Below are 22,208 nucleotides of genomic sequence, written 5' to 3' on the forward strand. Positions count from 1 at the left end.
GATGCACCATGGAGGCCACACAGCAACACCTCGAAGGAAAACTGTGCGTGAGAGAGAATAGGGCCAGAGTCGGAAGAGACAAAAAGAGATTCTAAACTTTACTCTATATGGTCCTATGCTGTGATATAAATACTCTCCACCCAAATATAAAACAAACTAAAACACATGAAAACATGCCAATACAAAGATCCAAAAGTCACTAAATTACACATACAGCAGTACATTATCATTTTATACATACACATACATCGGTTCAAGAACAATACACATTCTCAGGTTCGGCATATCTTTCCGTGTATTAGGCCTCATGCAAACCACCATAGCAGTAGACTAAAATACAACGCCAAGCAGATCATGACATACGCAGTTTTTTTCCTGCATGTGGCCCTGTATTTTGGTCATAATTTTGTCAATGCATCAACTTTTTTTTTTTTAATCGGTAGGCAGCAAAAAGCATCTCTTTAACATATCCTATTCATAATTTCATCCCAAAGTGATGATGCTGAAACTCATCATCAAATGTTAAACTACAAAATCGTTGAGGTCGCCTGTTGGGACCCCCACCGATGTCGAGAACAGATGACAAATGTCCTCTGAATGAGTAGAGCAGCAGAGAACATCCGTGGCCATCAGTCCATTCATTCTCTATGTGGCTTCCAAACATTGCAGAGTACTGAGCTCCATTCTCAGGATCCCACTACATCACTTTTCCTCTATCCTGTGGGTAGGTGATCCATTTTTGATGAAGAAAACACGCTGTAAGCAACCCCATCTGCTTCCTTTCCTGATGTAGATCGCAAGCTCTATATGGCATGGGATCTATATTGGGCTGATTCCGCCCTTAAGGTACATGTTGTTGCCAATTACATCACACACATTGGCCAGCTTTAGCCCTGGGTGGGTACTACCGTATTTTCCGGGATATAAGACTACATTTTAACCCTGAAAAATCTTCTTAGAAGTGGGGGGTCGCCCCATACGGTAGGAGGACTAAAAAAAATCACTGCATCCTAACTGTATGGAGCCACCACTATTTAAAAAAAAAAATAAAAAATTTAACCTGGGGTCCGTTCCTGGCATTGGCGCACCTCCCATACCGTTCCAAACGCAGGCATTGTGGCGTACACTACCTGCGTTGGAGATGGTCGAACCTCTCCCGGGCAGCCGAGCGTCTTATTGGAGAGGCTCGGCTGCCGGGAGAGCTTCGGGAGAAAAAGAGAGGCGCTAGAAGTTCCCGAAGCTCTCCCGGCAGATGGAGATTCCTGAACCTCTCCTGGGCAGCCGAGCATCTCATCGGGGACGCTCGGCTGCCCAGGAGAGGTTCAGGAATCTCCCATCTCCGCCGCAAGTGGTGTACATCACACTGCCTGCGTCTGGAACGGTACGGGAGGCGCGCTGCAGGGCTGCGGTCAGGTAGGGGTTAACATTTTCCGGCGTATAAGGCGAACTGCTGACAATCTTCTTAAAAGTCAGGGGTTGTCTTATAACGCCCAGTCGCCTTATACAACGGAAAATACGGTAGGTAGCAGGTAGAGTAGCCAGGCAATGGTGGGGCATAAAAAAGTATTGGAGAGCGAGCAAAAGGCATTCTAGGCAGATTGAGGTTCACTATGAAAGCATTGATAACTCCACACACTGCAAGTTCTCATGTTTATTTTTAGCTCTACATTTTTTTTCCCAGTATAGAAAAACCTAAATTCTCATGCCCCACTTGAAGGATGATAGTCAGTGCATGCTACCATATACTGAGTTCTGCAAAATCTGTACACAGACATGTAAAGGTGCAAATGTATGTATTTAACACAATGACCAACACGGTATAAAAAAATAATTAAAAAAACAACTTTAAGTCATTGTATAAGGCTTTTTCTGTAGAACCCAAGCGGACGGCATTTGATTACCGGTGGCTGAAGTTGGATGCAACCCTAGGGAGTCCTGGAATATATGGATACAGCCTATGGCCTACGGCTGTATCCATGTTACACAGCACCTTGTGTGGAAAATTCCCAGACACCTCTCAATTGGCAGCACCAGAAATAGGGGGATCTCAGATAGTAATGGCCAAATTTAATCCACATCAAGTGGAGAACGTCTTATAAAATGACACATAATACCCTGTAAGAGTGGGTTTACACAATGTAATCGATGCGCATCTCTACTATTTCCTCTCATTTGCGGCATTCGTGGTTTAGTTGTATTATGGACTAAAAATCTGGCTATGTGAATGCATAAACACCATCCAGCCATGCACATTTTTGGATATAATGTAGCAATATTAGGGTCAAGAAGCAGATGCCATTTTTTCCACCAATCTACAGACAAGGCCTATTCTTTGTACATAGCATACTAGAATCATTGGGGGCATATGATGTATAGTATGGCTATTTTATTATTATTTTTTTTCATTGTTACACAGATCTGTACTAGAGTCATGTGCACGAGACCTAAATGTCTTTTTACCACAGAGAGCGCTTCTGGATTCAAAATAAGACATGATATGTATTGACTGTCAGATTTCCATGGACCTGCCATCAGGTCCTTTACTATATTTTATTTGCTTTACATATAGTACATTATACAAAGTAACAAGGGGAAAGAAAAATTATGCGAAACATACGAGGCCCTGGTTACTTGTTAGTGAGCAGTTTCTCTACAGCTTGGGAAATCCTTGGCCGACAATTTTATTTAACTTCTAAGGACTAGAGATGAGCGCAACTCAAGCATGCTTGGATCCAATTGTTCAGCATTTGATTACCGGTTGGATGCAGCCCTAAGGAGTCCTGGAAGACACAGATACTGCTGTATACATTTCTTCCCAGACTCTGCTGCATCCAACTTCAGCCACTGGTATTTAAATGTCAAACGATCGGAGCACGGTCAAGTTGCACTCATCTCTAATAAGCATGTATAATATAGAAACAGAATACAACCGCATTTTGTGATTTTGTGTAATATTACTGCAACTGCAGATCTAAAGACACAAATTAAAGCACCACAGAGCCCTATGACTTCATTACAGGTCTCTAAACCAGGGCCTACACCTCTAACAGACACACAAGGCTGATGTTTTACACTCATACGAATCTGGCGCTTCTTACTAAATGTCTATTACAGTCAGGCTTGATTCTAAACAACAGCTTCATCTGCATGTTTCGGGTAACAGTTACAGACTCGGCAGTGATCAATACGTGGAAGACAAATTGTTGCCTCCTAGCAGAATTTTTTGGCTTTTTGCATAATGCCAATATAGTAAAATTTGATAAACAAAATCACATGAGGGAAATCTGCAATGTGGTGGTCTTCAGCAAGCTAAAAGGAACCAGAAGAAGATGGTGACAATAGTAGCCTGGTATAATGGAATTAGCATTTGAGGGCTTGTGCCAATATTTCATAATTGGAGCATAAGTAATAACACACGCCTCCCTGACTATTGGTCCAGTCCATAAAATGACAAGGATATAATATGAAAGCCATGGTCAACGTGAGGGACGTAAAAGACTTTATTCATAGCAACTGACTGCATCTCATGCTACTGGGTATAAGCCACCTCTGAGACACAAGGTGCACATAGTAAACCTGTAACATCATAACTATGCAAAAGACACAGCCCAGAACACTAATCTTTGGCGTTGCATGTGATGATGTAATTATGATAAGTGTGCAATGCTCGTGTCCTATAATACTTATTACCTGGCTATATCTGTGCAGCTAATAATGAAATCTGTGGTATCTGCCAGTAACAATCTGTTGGGTAATAAATGAGAAGAACGAGAATTACTTTACTGCATTGTCTATACAAACAATGTGCATAAATAAGAATTTGGGGTACACGCGGTCAAATATACACACAGTATATAGTCATGTGGACTTAGTATTATAGCCATATTCCTCATCTTTACATTGACTTGCGGTACCTAGATCTACTAGCGTCCTCCACTAAACGGAAACACATTCTGGAATAGATTACATGTTGATTGACTAAAGGCTTTGGTGCGAATGAGTTAAAATACACATATATGCAAGAGCACCACTACACAACAATAAACAGATATGTAAGTTAACACATATGCAATTTGGCACAATAATCTAGTTTGTTCAGTTGTTTCTTTAATAAAATAAACAGTTACAAGCCCCCCCCCCCTAATATTATATCACATTCGTAGCACTCCTCTGCCCAACAAAGAGGGAACATAAGGCTATATCATATAGGTGAATTTACCATGCAGAACCCAGTGATTACATTACATAGGTTCCTGGTGTTGTCCGTTGCGTCTTTTTGGGGCACTGTAAAAAGGGGCCTGACATTTGGCATAACCAGCATACAATGGCCAGGTCCACGTTTGCCCCCGAGGGTATGGAAGAAGTACAAGCTTTGGCTTGGATACTCCTCTACCACAACCAAGACATAAAGGAACTCCTCTTTTACGAATAGCTTAAGTGTGACAGGGTGCCCATTTAGATGGGTACCAAAAACATAAAAACAATACAAGAGAACTATAATATATGAAGTTTTGCTAGCAAACAAAAGTAAATGATTGACAGCATTGTGAATTATACAATACCTGCTGGGACAAGAATAGAACAATATGAAGATCTTGTACAGTAGGTGGGTACATTAAATATATATAAGCTAGTAACTGACCGGAAAGGCACCCTATGCGTCTTAAATAAATATGAAATGTCTTGGAGAAGAAGTACAAATGAAGACACCCTGCTCAGACATGGTGCCTGTCAGATACAAAGTGAACAGGACAAAAGACGAGAGTATATCCACAGTGAGAACAGCATTCGATCCATGCCGATGATTGTGTCCAGAGCACAGATAGGGGCGGGGGGGATTCGAGAAACAGAAAGCAGCATGTACAGTAGATGTGATATGTGGACGAAATCAAACATGATCCTTGTAGGGAACAAACCACAATCACATTGCTTGGAACCTCCAAGTGCACAGAAGGTTATGTAATTTTACATCTCAGGTACGTTACAATAGTAAGGCAAAATAGAAAAAAAAAAAAAAAAAAAAAAAGATAGGGGGCGCTCATGGCAAGGAGTTCAGACACTAAACAGAAAATTACAGCGTATCATCCAATTCTTATTATAACAATTGTCATTCTCATTGGGGGCTAGAAGAGGCCTTTGGTTCTATTCTGGGGTTCTCAGTTTCCGAGGGTTCCGCCGTTCAGTGACTTGGCCAAAGATGGAGTCCATTTCCCAACTCTCCGCAAAGCAGTCTCAGGACAAAGGCTTGATTAGATAGAGTTTCTCTCCTTGCTCGCTGGTAAAAATAGGGGCCTTTTTGTAATGTTCTACCAACTCCTCCATGGTGTTAAACCTGCGCTGCCCGATGCAGTATACATTGTCTTTCATCTGAACTTTGAAATGCTTGTTCTTGCCCTGGGCTTTTAGCGATACAGAGAAATCATTCGGCTAAAAAAAAAAAAGAAATTTAAAAACATTAAAAGTTTTTTCAATTAGTCATTGAAACTTTTAAGGGACAAGGAAGTAGTTATGACCATAGTATTACAAGTTATGTTCAGCAGTAGTTGGACAGATTTCAGGAACAAAGGAGACTACTGGCATCCAACAATAGTAAGTGTGCTGGATTAGCCATCATTGGCAGTAAATAACGTGAGGACTGCCAGGATGTGCTTTAAAGGTATAAGCCCAAAGCTATGTGCTACGCAGTTTTTTTTTTTAAACTACTAATTTTAAAATACTATTATACTAGTTTTATACTTTTACACCATGTTTTAGGTCTAATCGTCCAGGAACGCTCTGGGCTCCCGTATACAGGAACTTGAACTACACACATAAGTTGATACAGAAGAGAGGTACACAAAACTCATATTCTTTAAATGTTTTGGTTATGAAAGAGATTTTAAATCCCTTAAAGCCCATTTTTAATTACGGTAAATTCTTTTCTTTTGGTTCTTTTAGGATGGTGCTATTAGATATATTTTAATGTGTAAAAACTCAGAAAAAAATAAGCCGATGCCTATTTTTATTTAATTTTTTAAGTTTTATTCTGTTTGGTATCAAAGCGAAATGAAGCAGCGCTCATCTATCTGAACAGTATGGCTTAAATAGTGTTTTGAAATACATAATATTTAAATGGAATCAGTCACTGGGTTTATGCTGCCTTAAATGAGGGCAGCATAAACTAATGACAGAAATGCTGAACAGACCACTGTACTACTTCCATCATCCTGTTAAGCCATTCATCTGATATGCAGATGTGTTGCACCACTCACTCCTAGCTACTGAGTGACAGATGACTCACAGCATGTATGAATAACTGCCAATCAGCGGCTGGTGGTTGGAGTGTGCTGGTGCTCATGAATATCAAGGACTAATGAGCTCACACAGATAATTGAGAGGGCTAGTTATTGTTATTCAGGAGGATATCTCTGAATCAGCTGCACAGAACAATGTAAGTGATACATCATTCCGTTCAGCTTCTCTGTCATTAGTTTATACTACCCTTTGTCATTAGGTTTATGCTTTCCTATCAGAGTATCTTTAAAGCATTATTGCTAATAGGGCTACAATGTTCACATACCATTTTTACAGGCAGATGTGTTTCCAGACTTCTTTTTGCATTTGGGACATTTTTGGCTATGAAAAAAGCTATAGTCCAAAACATGCTTGTTTTGAAAAGGATATATACAGTATTATGTGCCAAAATACACTGGGAGATGAACAAGGATTTTTAAAGTGAATCGGTCACTTTGCAGATCTGCCCCAGTTGGTGTGCAGATACCACTCCTGCCCAAAGATCGGGTTAACATGGGTACTTCAATGCCAGGTGAGTTACGTACAATAGCCCTATTGAACCATATTAAGGCTTGTACACTGAACGAACCTGGCGTGGAGATATCCATGACAATTGCTCACTTGAAGGCTGATTGCTGGACCTATTACACAGGATGATATTGGCCCGCTTTGCAGAGAACATCCCCCTGTAGCCCTAACCCTGTTTGGCACGGTAACACAATACATGCTGTATGAATAGCCATACAGGTCGGGTAAGCAGCTGTTAAGCCTATTGTACATTTTTTACTGGCTCTAACCGATTACCCATTAAAGTTAGTATTCACTAACTGGTATCACATTTTTCTCTAAATGGTAAGGGGAATATCAGCAAAGTGTTTTCTAGGGTTATAGCATTCCACAAAATAGGGGTCCTGGTCAGACAACCCTTTTAAGATAAGAGTGTGGATTTTTTTCTACTGCTCCTTCTGCATTCTACCCTTTAAAATAAACCATGAAAACTGAACGCCACAGAGCAAGAGGTGCTCTTCTGATCAGCACTGTTAGAGCGACTCTGTACCCACAATCTGCCCCCCCCCCCCCCCCAAACTGCTTGTACCTTCTTATAGCTGCTTTTAATCCAAGATCTGTCCTGGGGTCCATTTGGCAGGTGATGCAGTTATTGTCCTTAAAAACTACTTTTAAACTTGCCGCTCTGTCTCAAATTGGCGTGGCCTAGAGTGTGTGTGCCAAAGCCTTGCACCACCTCTTCGTCCCTCCTCATCATTAGAAATGCCCTAGGCATGATTTTTTCCTATTTATCACCTGTGTAAACACTGCACATGGGCTGGATCATTAAGGCCCATGTGCAGTGTTCACACAAGTGATGAATAGGAAAAATCCTGCCTAGGGCATTTCTAATGATGAGGAGGGTGTGGAGGTGGGACAAAGAGGCGGTGCAAGGCTTTGGCACACATTTAAGGCCACGCCAATTTGATACAGGGCTGCAAGTTTAAAAGTATTTTTTTTAGTACAATAACTGCATCACCTGCCAATCGGACTCCTGGGTACAGAGTCGCATTAAAGTGTTCTCGACATTATTAAAATAAATAAATAAAAAATTTACATGTAGCAGATCAGTTTCAATTGGTTGGGGTCTTAGTGTTGAGCACCCACTCACTGAACTCTAAATATAGCTGAGTGACAGGCACAACGCAAGTACATTTTTGTTCTGGTTACATGGTTGACCTCACATTCAAGTCTACAGCTTACATGCTTCATGGTTTCTTATACGGACTATTTACTTACTGAAGATTCACTATCTCTGATAAGAAAGTCCCCCTCGTTCCCTCTCTCGTTGAGTGCCATTTCTGCTTGATGCCGTGTCACTTTTCCATAATACCACTGGTTGCCAGCAAAACGTCCCGTCACAGAGGGCCCAATGTAATCACATCGTGGTGGTAAAGGCTCATACCCTGAACTTGGCTGAAAGTTCTGCATAATAGTTACGTAGTTCTTTGGCACCAGTCCAACAAGACCATTGCTCTTCCGGCATTTCCACCATTCTGGGTCATTTTCTGGCTTCTCAATAACATCCATCATTTCTCCCTTCTCAAAATTGAGTTCTTCCTCATTGGACGAGCTAAATGGATACAGAGCCTGTACGACATGTAGTGAGCGACCATTATTGAGATTGTTGACAACTGCTGCCAGTTTTTCAGACAATGTGCCCACTTGGTCACCAGACGGGCTATCGCTCTCTTCAGTTACGTAGTTTGATGGAAACCACCCTACGCGTCCATTGTAACTGCCACGCCACCATCCATCACTGCACTTCTCCATTACAATCACCTTAGTGCCTTTCACCAAAGACAATTCATCATCCCTCTCTGCTGTGTATGTGAACTTCACGTAGGCCGGCATGTTGAGGTCATATAAGCGTTCAGTGTCAGAGAAGCTTTCATCTGCGGTGGAAGAAGAATCTGGCATGTTGGTTTTTCGTTTGACTTTCCCAATACCTATAAATAAAAGCACAGAGTCAGGATATTTTTACTTTCTATATACCATCTTAATCTTATTTCTACTTACAGGTTTATGTCTCTTAAAAACATTTCTAAAACGCAATGTACTTACTCATTGTGACATGAAGAAAATTATGTGATAAGCTGTCATATTATGAAGCAGCCAATATAACCCATAGCATAATAGTCACCAATGAATGGACATGGAGTAGTTTTACCATCCTGGGGAACCCTGCTGTCCTCTGCAGATGGCAGGCTGTTCTCCTCATGGCAGTCAGTAAAATTTATTGCAAGGAAAAGACAAGTTGAAACCAAGTGGGACCAAAAGGGTTATGTTTCTCCTTGAAGAAAACGTCAAAGTGTGGATACTCTGGTGTACGGGCTCAGGCCCCATTATTTTCAATGGTAGTGACTGTATTCAGGTAAGGCTGCATTCACACGTCCACAATTTTGCGGAACTTACGGACGGTAAATAACTGTCCTGGATTGTTTCCCGCCCTGGCATGATCAATATCATGCCGGGAGCGGGGAAATGGTTTGAATCTCTGTGGGACTGTAGGGACAGGGCCTCATGTCTATGTTATTACAGTGCTCCAGAGATTCAAACAGTTTCCCCTTTGCCGGCACGGTACTCATACATCATGCCGGGTGGTGAAACATTTCAGGACAGCCATTCACCGTCCATAAGTCCTGCAAAATTGACGTGTAACTGCAGCCTTATATTCTGTTCGCATAAGCTAAATTACCGGGACAAAACAGTCCTGGTAAACTGGCATACACCAGCGGGAAGTTGCCCAAACTTACTTAGTAGTAGACTATGTTCACCACAGTATATCTTCCTTGAATATCTGTTACATGTTGTTTAAACTCAGTGTGAACTTAGCCTTACATTTATACTAATATTAAAAGTTTAAAACCAACATGTATATTTAACTTCTGCAATGTTCTTCTCTGGGGGCTGCTGTATTTCACCATATTAATCAATCTTACATTCTACAGTGTGGCAGTACATAGTACAATATTTCCTGCTTCAAAGCTGTACACAATGTGTGTTCACACCCGACATGTAAATAGATCTCCTACGTTCTTGACGCTGATGTAGTTTTCAGTACGTCACAAAACAGAGTCACTACATCACACACTGCCTCCGCACATCCCTAATCTGCGGAGAATGAGTAACGCTAAGGTTTAATAACATGGGGTGCAACGCGATTCATCACGGACAAATAAAAACGGGACAACAGAAAAACAAACCAACAACCAATTATATGTAACACAAGAACCGCTTGCCTAATATTGTGTAGGTCCCCGCACTTGCAACCTAAATAGCTCTGACCCTACTGAAGCCTGAGGTGCACTATCCGCAATGGAGGGAGAGCGCGCCATCATGGAAAGTACAAAGGCACGGGGACGGAAAAGAGATTGGATACAGGGTCAGGAAAGCCGTGCATGCTGTTATTTTACAGCCCTAGCAGGCTGCAGTAAATCGGAATATCCTTTTCACATCTGTCAAAAATAAATCTGCTTCATAGATTTCCCAAAAGGTGAATCGCTAAAAATCCCAAACCTCCCATATTGAATGTTCCACCAGCACTCGGTGCCATAGCAGCTGAGCTGCCTGCACATAAATGAACAGTGACAAAACAGGTCTTGTGTATATTTCCTGGGAGGCATTCATGCTGCCTCCCTCTCCTTCCACCTACTCCAGAGATTACAGAATGGGAACAATAGGTTTAGGAAGAGGTGTGGGGCTCGTACAGCCTTGTCTTTGGCTGGGAGCCAGTTTGCTAATAATGACCGGGCAAAGCTAAACACTATCCCTCCTTGTGTACATGAAGAGAAGCAAAAGGTGCCGGCATAACATGTTAGGTAGCGATCGGACAAACACCCGGCCTTCTCTCCTGACTGACCAAAAAACATGCACAAAAAAAACTGCTTGAAAATTTAAATGGATAAGCGATGTCTGGCTGTAGTGTATACCCCAATGGATCATCATCAGAAACTTTAGGCCATGTCCCACCACAATGTTCACACAGTGTTGCTGCTAATGCAACTGTTAATGATACCCTGTTGGAAAACATAATAAACATGGTATACATACCTCTCCGCACTCCCTTGGTGTCATGTCGTGGAATCTCCGGTGTCTCCTTGTGACTGCAGCCGCCACTTCCAAACTCGTCTCAGGAGTGAAAGCACGCTCGGACCACAATGCTGTCCTTTCTTAGTCAGTGACTGGCAGGCTGTCACTCCCCAAATGAGTTGGTCTACATTCACATGTTTCGTTTTTTCTCTGTGAAACACGGATGGTGAATGCCTGTCCTGGAACGTTTCCCCACATGGCATGATTAGAGATGAGCGAACCTGGAGCATGCTGGAGTCCATCCGAACCCGATCGTTCTGCATTTGATTAGCGGTGGCTGCTGAAGTTGGATAAAGCCCTAAGGCTATGTGGAAATCATGGATATAGTCATTGGCTGTATCCATGTTTTCCAGACAACCTTAGAGCTTTATCCAACTTCAGCAGCTCCAGCTAAACAAATACCGATCGTTTGGGTTCGGATAGACTCGAACCCGAACCCAGTTTGCTCATCTCTAGGCATGATGTATAAATATTTTGCCGGGAGCGGGGAAACAGTTTGAATCTCCGCGGCTGTGCCATTACAGTACTATGGAGATTCAAACTAATTCCCCGCTCCGGGCATGACATTGATCATGCCGTGCAGGGAAACAGTCCAGGACAGGCACTCACCGTCTGTGCCTCCCGTGTTTTAAAGGAGAGAACATGGAACGTGGTGTTGGCCCCAGACACAGGGTCTAAAGAATATACAAAAGGAGATGAACCGCAGCCCTCTATTTACATATAACCAAATATAAACAGCAAATGCTTATCAGGCTGAGAGGGGGAATTGAAATGTTGCTGGCTTGGTTTTTTTGTTTTTTTTTTGGAATATACTATAATAAAGAGCATCACTTTCTTGTTTCACCATTAACTGGAGTGCTGCAGTTCATATTTTTTTTGTAATTCAACACTGCAGTTTTTTGTAGCAATACATAAGCCGAGGATGTTTCAAGGCCAGGTTCTCTAGCTCTAGCCATCACACGCAGATGAACGATTTTGCAATTAATACTGCTTCATCAGCAAAACTGAGGCCACTGGCTACAGCCGCAGCAGAAGAACCCAGACTAATGCTACACGGAGCGATAATTCGTCCAATCAATTGTTTACCGATTTTGAAGCAACAATTTTTTACGATCAGCGTTTAGACAAAGTGAAAATTAGTTTAAAAAATTGTTATTGTTATTAAGCCCATCTCTTGCATAGGGTAAATCTGTGAGAGACTGTTTACACGAAGCGGTTTGCAAAGTTTTATCGAACGACCAACGATTTGAGAACATGCTGAAAGATCAAAATGAACGATTTCTCGCTTATCGTTCTCGTTCACTGTCTTTTACACGGGCCGATCACTCAAAAGCGATTGCTATTGCAAAAATTCAAACAATAATCGTTCTGTGTAAACGCACCATAACAAAGTCTAATCATCAGGTGTACTGCCATCCATAAGGGGAGGCCACAGGTTCCCGGGCTGCAGGGGGTCCATATGGCTAGAAATCCCCTGACCATCAGTAGGTACCTGGAAATCCCATGCACAGCCACGATGGTGGCGGATAACCCACCGTGCCAGTCCTTAGGTTTGTTTTGACAAGACTCTCGATAGGGTTCTTAATGGGTAATGGCACACTAGAGATCCGGCCTGCGTGTTTTTGAAGCCGGATGCTTTTCAGCTGTTTAACATTTGGCTGCTGGAATCATTTCAAACATTCCATCCTGAGACTTTAATGTCTTCTTCCTGTTGTGCACAGCGGCATCCTGCTCCAATCCTCTCAAAAACTACTTTCTAAACGTTGCAGCTGACGGAGATTTACAATGCAGTTGATTTACAGGTACACAATGAATTATTTATCCGCCAAATTAAAGTCTTACGCTTTTCTTATTCAGTTGTGCTGAGAAATACAGATGATTATCATCACAATCACTTGCAGATTGCGGCAGGCATCCGCCATACACCACTGCGCCATCAATGCTCCATAAGGTCAAACCATCAGCTTGTTTCATGTAATTATTATATTCTTGGATAAGTCCTTGAAATGCACAGTATGACCTCACCCTGGACTATGCATGATATATGAGCATTAAGGGTCACCCCTAAAGGCTGTCAATGTTAGCTCTCCACACCACTACATACACATGGACATTCGGCATGACCAAACTTTCCTGTCTACTGTATGAAGAGGGGTAAGCAGCAGCTAGACAGCACTAGTGGGTCGGCCTTAAAACTCTAGAACACCTGACCCTTCCGTTCACTGACACATCTGCCACCATACATATCTTAAGCAGTTGATAGCGGGTCTGGCTGATTCAATTATAAGGTGTATGCACAACTTAAAGGGGTTAAAACAGGCTTAGAAGAACATGGACTCTTTCTTCCAGAAACAGCACCACTCCTGTCCTTAGTATGGTTTTGTGCTCTGTTCCATTGAAGTTAATGGAGCTGAATTGTAATACAATACAAAACCTAAGGAAAGGGGTGGTGCTGTTTTTGCTAAAAAGTAGCAATGTTTTTTTTCTAATCCTGGATAACCCATTTAAGACAACTTACCATCAGTAAAGTGGGTCTGGCACATCAGCTGACATGCATGTGGGTATTTTTTTTTTTTTTTTTTTAAAGCTCATCCACTTAGCTGTATCTTGCTGCAGGTTTTCCACATGGAAATTCTGTGCAGAAAATCCTCATTAAATATGCTATCACATGACATCACCCTTAGATCTAATTCACATTTCAGTATTTGATCAGATTTCAGCCATCTTTCTTTAAGGCCATAATCATGCACATTGAGACAGAATATTCACACAGCTGCAACAAAAATACATTTTTCAAACAAATTTGTATTCAGATTCTGAAAAAAAGAAATAAATCAGTGCGTTTACCAATCAAGCGGTAATCCACAATACATTTTTACATGTAGTATCCACTCGTAAGTCAGACTTGGGTAAAAAAAAAAAAAAGAAAAAAAAGATGACACTCTAAAAGAGTGAATATTTAATGGCAAACTACTGGCATAGTGACTGAAGATGAGCAAACATCGAGCATGCTCATGTGGCTGAAGAAGTTGGATGCAGCCCTAGGGAGCCCTGGAAAACATGGATAAACTAACTCCAGGACTTCAGACTAAAGTATTGCTCCAATATGGAGTTAAAAAAAGTTATGATAAGGATGTGGCATTAAAGGGGTATTGTGGTGGCACAAAATCATGTGCCTTTAGTTGCTGTAAAAATAAGAAAGCATACTCATCTGCCCCCTTCCCCCACCCCAGACAGCTCCCAGTCCCAGCTGCTTTATGTGACATGATTCCCAAAAGGGACTCCCCACTCAGCCAATCACTGACCCGATCAGCGGTGTTCTGTATCAGCCAATGATTGGCTGAGTGGGCAGCCCCTGTGGAGACAACGCATTACAGAAGCCAGTAAGCTATAGGTCTCCACAAACTGCGGCCCTCTAGCTGTTACGAAACTACAACTCCCATCATGCCTGGACAGCTAATGCGCCAGGCATGATGGGAAATGTAGTTTTGCAACAGCTGGAGGGCCACAGCTTGGAGACCCATGCAGTAAGCTCTTTAGAGCAATGGGGACCAGAAACCATTGGCACAGCATCTGCAGAAGATTGGGACAGGAGAGTATGGAAATTAAAAAAAGGAAAAAAAAAATAATAAATTGTGCCTACAATGCCTGAAAATCCATAGCTGTCTGTCGCTGGCCAACACCAACATATCACATAAAGGAAGTGTCTACATAAGACTACTCGAGTGACTTTCGGAGGATAAGAAGAAAACAAAACACTATATTGCAATATTCATCGGGAAGGGTCACTAGTATTATAACTAGGATCATCTACAATATCTGTCCAGCTGTGAGGAGGACACAGTATGTGTGTGACATTCCACAGAAGCCATTACCATGTCCGATCACCATCTGAATATTACATTAGGAGGCTTTCCTACATTAAGATTTCATTATGGGAACCTTCAATGTTCCATTTGTGCTGTAGGCTCCGCTGACGTGACCTTCGCCATCCCGCTTTGGGGATTAAAAGGGTAGAAGTTTCTCATGTCCTTTAACAGTATGTTGACACCAGGGTGAACAGACTCAAGGAAGAAACAATTTAGAGCTAAAATTCTGTAAGAGTCTGTGTGTATATGTGGAGAACGCTCGTCAGCTATTAAAATGAATACATAGCATACTGTAATGACTATAATATACTAACAAAAAAACACACTTTAAAATAATCCCCAAAAACTTATTAAAAAGTCCAAGATGAAGCATAAAGCAAAGGATTTAGACTAGTTTTACATAAGGGTCTTAGAGGCACATTTCAAGTCCAAATGTGGGTCCAACGACCTGAACTGTCAGCACCTTAGATACCGACATCAGATCATTACATAACAGGCTGACATTCAATAAAGGATAGGTCTATGAATTGCAATATATTTACTGGGAGGGAGGTGGCGGGTGACAACACATTCTCTTTTAATCATATTATATAGGACTCTGCGGCTTAAACCTGTTGCAGAAGTCTTAACATGAGTGAATCACTCGGCCATCTCCACTCCACGTTTATGTGATATTTCAGGTATTCAGACATTAATCACCCTTAACCATGTCAGAGCTGCAATCCTGCCAGATATACCCATTACCAAACGAGAATTGGATTACGGGGGTGGCACAGTGGTTCAAGTGTGTCTGGACATGGCATTTGGCCTTCGTCTATATGGGGCTCTCCTATGTGCTGGCTAAATATGCCCCAACAGGGTAAATAAAAATGGTCTGGAAGTGCCCAACCCTTTTTATTTTCTTAGTCATTCTATTAGTCATGGCTACACCTAGCACGACTTCTAATAACATGCTGACAATGCTCACCAACAAGGAGGACGGGATTAAACACTAGAATGGCCCATCTCACCACCTATATACCGTGTTTAGATATCTTTATTAGCATTAAACATACAATATAAAACCAGAAAAACAAGAGGCAATTCCAAACATGAAACCTTCCAGACTGTGTACTTAGAAATAGGGTTCAAAAACAATTGTGTGCAACAATAGTAGTCAAAAAAGTGCAAAAAACTGTGCAAATGAGAGGCTATGTCAAGGAGAGGACACAATGTCTAGAAATAGTCTCAATTCCACACCCCAATGGTGTCTCGCTACCTGTGTCCTCAATGTATTCCCTTTAGCTCCTCTCACTATGGGCCATCCCTGCACATAGCATCTGACCAGCGCTCTATATGTAAACAATTTAACATTATTGCACAATCTAATGGTGCGTTTACACAGAAAGATTTGTCTGACAGATTCTTGAAGCCAAAGCCAGGAATGGATCTGAGAAGAAGAGAAATCAAGCTTTCCTTTATGACCTGTTCCCTGTTTATAGTCTGTTCCTGGTTTTGGCTTCAGAAATCTGTCAGATAAATCTGTCTGTGTAAACGCACCATTACTGTAGTAACTATTTATCTTACCCATAATCATACACGTCTGTTCAATTCCCCAACACACGTTTCGCGATCGTAAAGCGATCTTTTTGCTTCCTCAGGGGGCGTTGCCTATTCTATCATGTGGGCTCTCTTTTATGTGCTGATTCGCTGATGTCATCCCTACTTCCGGATATCTTAGTGCATGCGCGGATGGTTTCCGGAAATCACACCTCATTATCTCAGGCGTCCGGTGGCGCGCCGATGCCCAAGACCAATAAGGCCGAGTATCATAGGCGCGTCACCTACGTCCGCCCGGATAAGCAGCGTCCAGATCTTACATCAGCGCATGCGCTCATCCGTATTTAGGGCTATTACAGAAAATGTAACACGGAGATACAATTATGATGTTCGAAAAGACTAATATGGATCACCACTAGTTTATGTTGGGTAAAAGGGGAGAGGGAGGGGGAATTTTAAAAGCATATATTACATGTAATACATTTTTGTGATTACGTGTACATAATTACAATCTCTATAAGTGCCAAAACATTTATAAGCAAAAAAATGTAAAGTGCATAAAACTCCAACTACTGGAGAATAAAGTGCAATCTAGTGACTATATATAAAGTGCATAAATCTCTAAACTAGTGGAGAGTAACATGCCAATATCCTCAGAAAATACAAATATTAGTGCAAAAAAGCTTTATATATAGTCACTGGATTGCACTTTATTCTCCAGTAGTTGGGAGTTTTATGCACTTTACATTTTTTTGCTTATAAATGTTTTGGCACTTATAGAGATTGTAATTATGTACACGTAATCACAAAAATGCAATACATGTAATATATGCTTTTAAAATTCCCCCTCCCTTTCCCCCTTTTACCCAACATAAACTAGTGGTGATCCATAATAGTCTTTTCGAACATCATAATTGTATCTCCGTGTTACATTTTCTGTAATAGCCCTAAATACGGATGAGCGCATGCGCTGATGTAAGATCTGGACGCTGCTTATCCGGGCGGACGTAGGTGACGCGCCTATGATTCTCGGCCACATTGGTCTTGGGCATCGGCGCGCCACCGGACGCCTGGGATGACGTGGTGTGATTTCCGGAAACCATCCGCGCATGCGCCAAGATATCCGGAAGTAGGGATGACATCAGCGAATCAGCACATAAAAGAGCCCACATGATAGAATAGGCAACGCCCCCTGAGGAAGCAAAAAGATCGCTTTATGATCGCGAAACGTGCGTTGGGGAATTGACCAGACGTGTATGATTATGGGTAAGATAAATAGTTACTACAGTAAGATTGTGTACTAATGTTAAATTGTTTACATATAGAGCGCTGGTCAGATGCTATGTGCAGGGATGGTCCATAGTGAGAGGAGCTAAAGGGAATACATTGAGGACACAGGTAGCGAGACACCATTGGGGTGTGGAATTGAGACTATTTCTAGACATTGTGTCCTCTCCTTGACATAGCCTCTCATTTGCACTGTTTTTTGCACTTTGACTACTATTGTTGCAAAAAATTGTTTTTGAACCCTATTTCTAAAGCACACAGTCTGGAAGGTTTCATGTTTGGAATTGCCTCTTGTTTTTCTGGTTTTATATTGTATGTTTAATGCTAATAAAAGATATCTAAATTTTATACGGGTGTGGATCCAAATTTTGTGTATATGTATAGTATAAGGGATCTCCGTGGTCACTAGATGGGACGGGGGTAAAAGGTAAAACATTATCACTAGGTAGTGTATTCCCACCATCCGCTGGAGTACTTGTATATATAACTATATACCGTGTTATACGTTGTGCCACACGAGTGCAAGGATACATTATATGGGTCTGTCCATGAACCATATAATTAAGTGCCAAGAATAGGATTGGATCCTGTAGGAACAAAGCAGGGAAACCATTCACAGAGCTAAATCGTAAGGAAAGGTTTTCCTTTTTTTGGCACCAAGCCTCATCACGGCCTGAACGTTGAAATGCTATTGTGGTAGATTTGGGAGGGGGGGGGGGCTAAAACACAAAGGGGGAGATTTATTAACTCATAAACTGGTCTTAAATGAAGCCCCATTCCAACTCATCCCGCCAGATTTACTAAGAGCCTCTTAGTAAATCAGTTAGGACTAGAGATAAGCGAACCTCGAGCATGCTCGAGTCGATCCAAACCCGATCGTTCGGCATTTGATTAGCGGTGGCTGCTGAACTTGGATAAAGCCCTAAGGCTATGTGGAAAACATGGATATAGTCATTGGCTGTATCAATGTTTTCCAGACAACCTTAGAGCTTTATCCAAGTTCAGCAGCCCCCGCTAATCAAATACCGAACACTCGGGTACGGATTGACTCAAACCCGATTCGCTCATCTCTAGTTAGGACCTATCCCAGCCATACAAATCTACACCTGCTCCCTGGTTGTGAGCAAGGTAAGTTTGCCAAATGTGTCAACCAGACCAGACCAGCTACTAGACTATATGTTCAGCATCTATTCAACTTGGTTCTCAGTTTTCCGAGCATTGAGTGGAGAAAAGGAACAGGTAAGCTGACCGGATGTGATTGATTTGTGGCATTGTTTACACCTTTAACCATGATAAATTAAACACTAAAGGAGGCAATGACACCTCTCTCACACATTACTGCGCACACCACTGCCTATTAAGCAAGCAAGGTATACGCCACGGAAAAAGGCAAAAATCTGTGCCTTTTCCAAGGCACACAAAGATAAATATGCCTAAATGACGTCTCCTTGGTCTCTTCAAGATTAGTTCCCAACAATGCTTTTTATCTAGTGATGAGCAAACTTGCCAAACACTCTGGTTCAGCTAAAGTTGAACATTCGGCAATGGACTCCCAGTGGCTGGAGAAGTTGAATGCTGCCCTAGGGAGTCTGGGAAAACAGATACAGACTAAGGCCTATGCCTGTATATATGGTTTTCCACACTCCCTAGGGCGACATCTAATTTCTTCAAATGTAGAGAAAATAAATCCCGGCACTCTCGTATTTGAAGCAGGTAAAAGTCTTTGTTTATTCACACGAGAGGCTGCACGCGTTACGACCACCCCACCATGGTCGGAACGCGTGCAGCGTCCCATGTGTGAGTAAACACAGAGACTTTTACCTGCTTCAAATACGAGAGTGCCGGGATTTATTTTCTTTACATTTGTTTGGTTATTCCCTGGGCACCCCGGTGAGCTGGAGTGCTGATCGTTGGCTTAAATTGTAATCCAATTTCTTCAGCCACTAGTGAGCAAATGCTGAACGTTTGAACTACAGTTGCATGCCCGAGTTGTGGTAGTCTCTAATTTACAAAACTCACCTGACATTTAGTTTATAAAGGATAAAAAGGATGAAAGGACAAGTGCAAAGGTTCACAAGTGGGACACGACAGATGAAAAGCAAGATGACTTCACCAGTATCTGGGCTTTGCTTTAATATGCAAAAATTACACTCAAATTTTGCATAGCAAATGCTTGCTACGTATATAAAGTGGTGGGGAATGGATATGGAACGCGGCAGGATAATTCTTCATAATTTTTAAGACAGCATTAAAGAGGCAGCCCAGCCAATACCCTGTACCCAGGCAGGAAGGGACCCTCGCTGCCAGTAACTGCTCTGTGTAAAAGGGGCGAGCGATCAACCAAGGGATGAGAAGTCTCTCATTCATCGGCTGATCACATCTCTTGTGCAGGCATTTAAATCATCACTAGTCGCCCGCACATCATCTGGTGTAAATGGGAATGTGCTGATGACCATGATGACGTTCGGCCATAACCAGGGCTGTGGAGTCGGAGTTGGAGCTAGCTTTGGCTGGAGTCGGAGTTCGAGTCGGAAAAAAATGTACCGACTCCAGCTTTAAAAAAAAAAAAAAAAAATCTTTAAAAAATTTAGAATTGAATTTTGATTTGAATTTTACAAGTTTTGCTCATGAATATATATTATGAGCAACATTCTAATAGGACACTGGCCCTATAACATAAGGGGGGTCATGGAAAAATTGTCAGTCACTATTTGGCAGTTTGTTTCTGAGCTGGAAGAGTCCATTGTGTGGGGGGAGATCTGTGCTGTTCTCTTCCTGGATGCCTGTATATGAACAGCAGTGTAATATGAAGATATCCTGTGTAATATAGAGGAGGAGAAGACATAAGTAGTGTAGGTGTAACTTCTGTCCTCAGTGTGGTGTTTTCTCTCTGGGAGAATATTGTGTGTTTTTCTTCAGTGTTCAATGACTGCAGCAGGCTGTGTGTATGTGTGCTATGGCTGCAGCAGGCTGTGTGTATGTGTGCACACTATGGCTGCAGCAGGCTGTGTGTATGTGTGCTATGGCCGCAGCATGCTGTGTGTGTGTGTGTGTGTGGTGTGCACTATGGCTGCAGCAAGCTGTGTTTGCTATGGCTGCAGCAGGCTGTGTGTGGTGTCCACTATGGCTGCAGCAGGCTGTGTGTGTGTGTGCGCTATGGCTGCAGCAGGCTGTGTGTGTGTGTGTGTGTGTGTGCGCTATGGCTGCAGCAGGCTGTGTGTGTATGCTATGACTGCAGCAGGGTGTGTGTGTGTGTGTGTGTGTGTGTGTGTGTGTGTGGTGTGCACTATGGCTGCAGCAAGCTGTGTTTGTGCTATGGCTGCAGCAGGCTGTGTGTGGTGTCCGCTATGGCTGCAGCAGGCTGTGTGTGTGTGTGTGTGTGTGTGCGTGCTATGGCTGCAGCAGGCTGTGTGTGTGTGTGTGGGTGCTATTGCGTGCCCCCACAGTGACCTTCTATATCACTGTGGGACCTCTAGATCACTATGTGTGACCCCCTGTATATCACTATGGCTGACCTCTATATCACATGTATCTGGCATTGTTAGCAGCGTTTCTTTGTGTATGGTGAATAATTAGTCAGAAACATAGAAGATTGTCAGCAGGAAAAGACCACCTGCTCCATCTAGTCTAGTTCTGAGTTGTTCAGGACATGGAGGCTGGAGACACTGCACACACAGGAGAAGCTGCTTTATATGTTTCCTTATTCCCTCAGATATTGCCCCAGGATCATGTAGGACATTAGGGAGAAGCTGCTGAGCCAGTGTGATAAATAACTCCCCCATTATATGACCGGCCATTTATGAAGGAGCAGGAGTCAGTGTCTGTCCTGATAAAATTCAGGAGTCGGAGCTACGGCTTACCGACTCCACAGCCCTGGCCATAACACATGATCCAGTGATTATTCAAACAGCCCGGCCTTGTAAAGGCTCTGCAAACAAATACTGATCTTACTCTAGCCAAAGCCATCTCTCTTCCATGGACTCTATGCAGCCATCTCTCCACTCTGGGGGGGAAACAGTTCTTCAACCACGTTTTCCAGGACTCCCTAGGGCTGCATATAACTTTGTCATGCAGACTCGAGTCTTGCTCATCTGTAATCAGCATGTTAGATGCCTCCAAAAGGTGAGGAGGACCCCCCCCCCCAAAAAAAAAAGCAGGAGAAATAGGGCCCTGTTACACGAAGCGATAATCGTCCAAATCGTTCCCATACAGATGTTTCCCTGGTTGTATTTAAGCTCAGATAATAGTGGAAAACATTGAGCGGCCAAATTGGAGGTGGTCAAACGCCTCACAACTAATTCTGTTGTATTTCCCGCATTACCTAAGAAATCATCTTTACATGAATGGCTGCCGCAGTTTTGTCCATCATGACTAAACAAGGACTTTATACCGATGTTTCGAACACCAGGGAGGAAATCTACTATGTCATAATGGAGTCCTATCTCAATCAGGGGGCCATTCATTGTCCCAGCGGAGTGATGCCACATTGTAACTCCTTTCCTGCAGCCAACAGATGTTTCCTGTTACCAAGATAACCTCTCATCTGTTACTTGCAACTTATTTATTTTAATCAATTTGCTACTGGCTATATTTTTGTGCCTA

The 22,208-nt window shown here is 42.4% G+C and overlaps 1 protein-coding gene across 5 annotated transcripts in view; it reads right to left on the reverse strand.

Moving 5' to 3' along the window:
* Nucleotides 1-1,058: 1,058 nt before the first annotated feature.
* The window catches only part of NCK1 (NCK adaptor protein 1), a 90,665-nt gene continuing 69,515 nt past the window's right edge, over nucleotides 1,059-22,208 (reverse strand). For all 5 annotated transcript variants that reach the window (XM_069975687.1, XM_069975685.1, XM_069975688.1 and 2 more), the window contains 2 exons: nucleotides 8,059-8,768; nucleotides 1,059-5,427 (listed from right to left, as the gene is read on the reverse strand). In XM_069975687.1, the coding sequence (XP_069831788.1) occupies nucleotides 5,233-5,427; nucleotides 8,059-8,768 (905 nt within the window). In that variant the 3' untranslated portion in view covers nucleotides 1,059-5,232. The remainder of the gene's footprint in view (nucleotides 5,428-8,058; nucleotides 8,769-22,208) is intronic.

Source organism: Dendropsophus ebraccatus, chromosome 6, assembly GCF_027789765.1.
Source record: "Dendropsophus ebraccatus isolate aDenEbr1 chromosome 6, aDenEbr1.pat, whole genome shotgun sequence".
Taxonomy (NCBI): domain Eukaryota; kingdom Metazoa; phylum Chordata; class Amphibia; order Anura; family Hylidae; genus Dendropsophus; species Dendropsophus ebraccatus.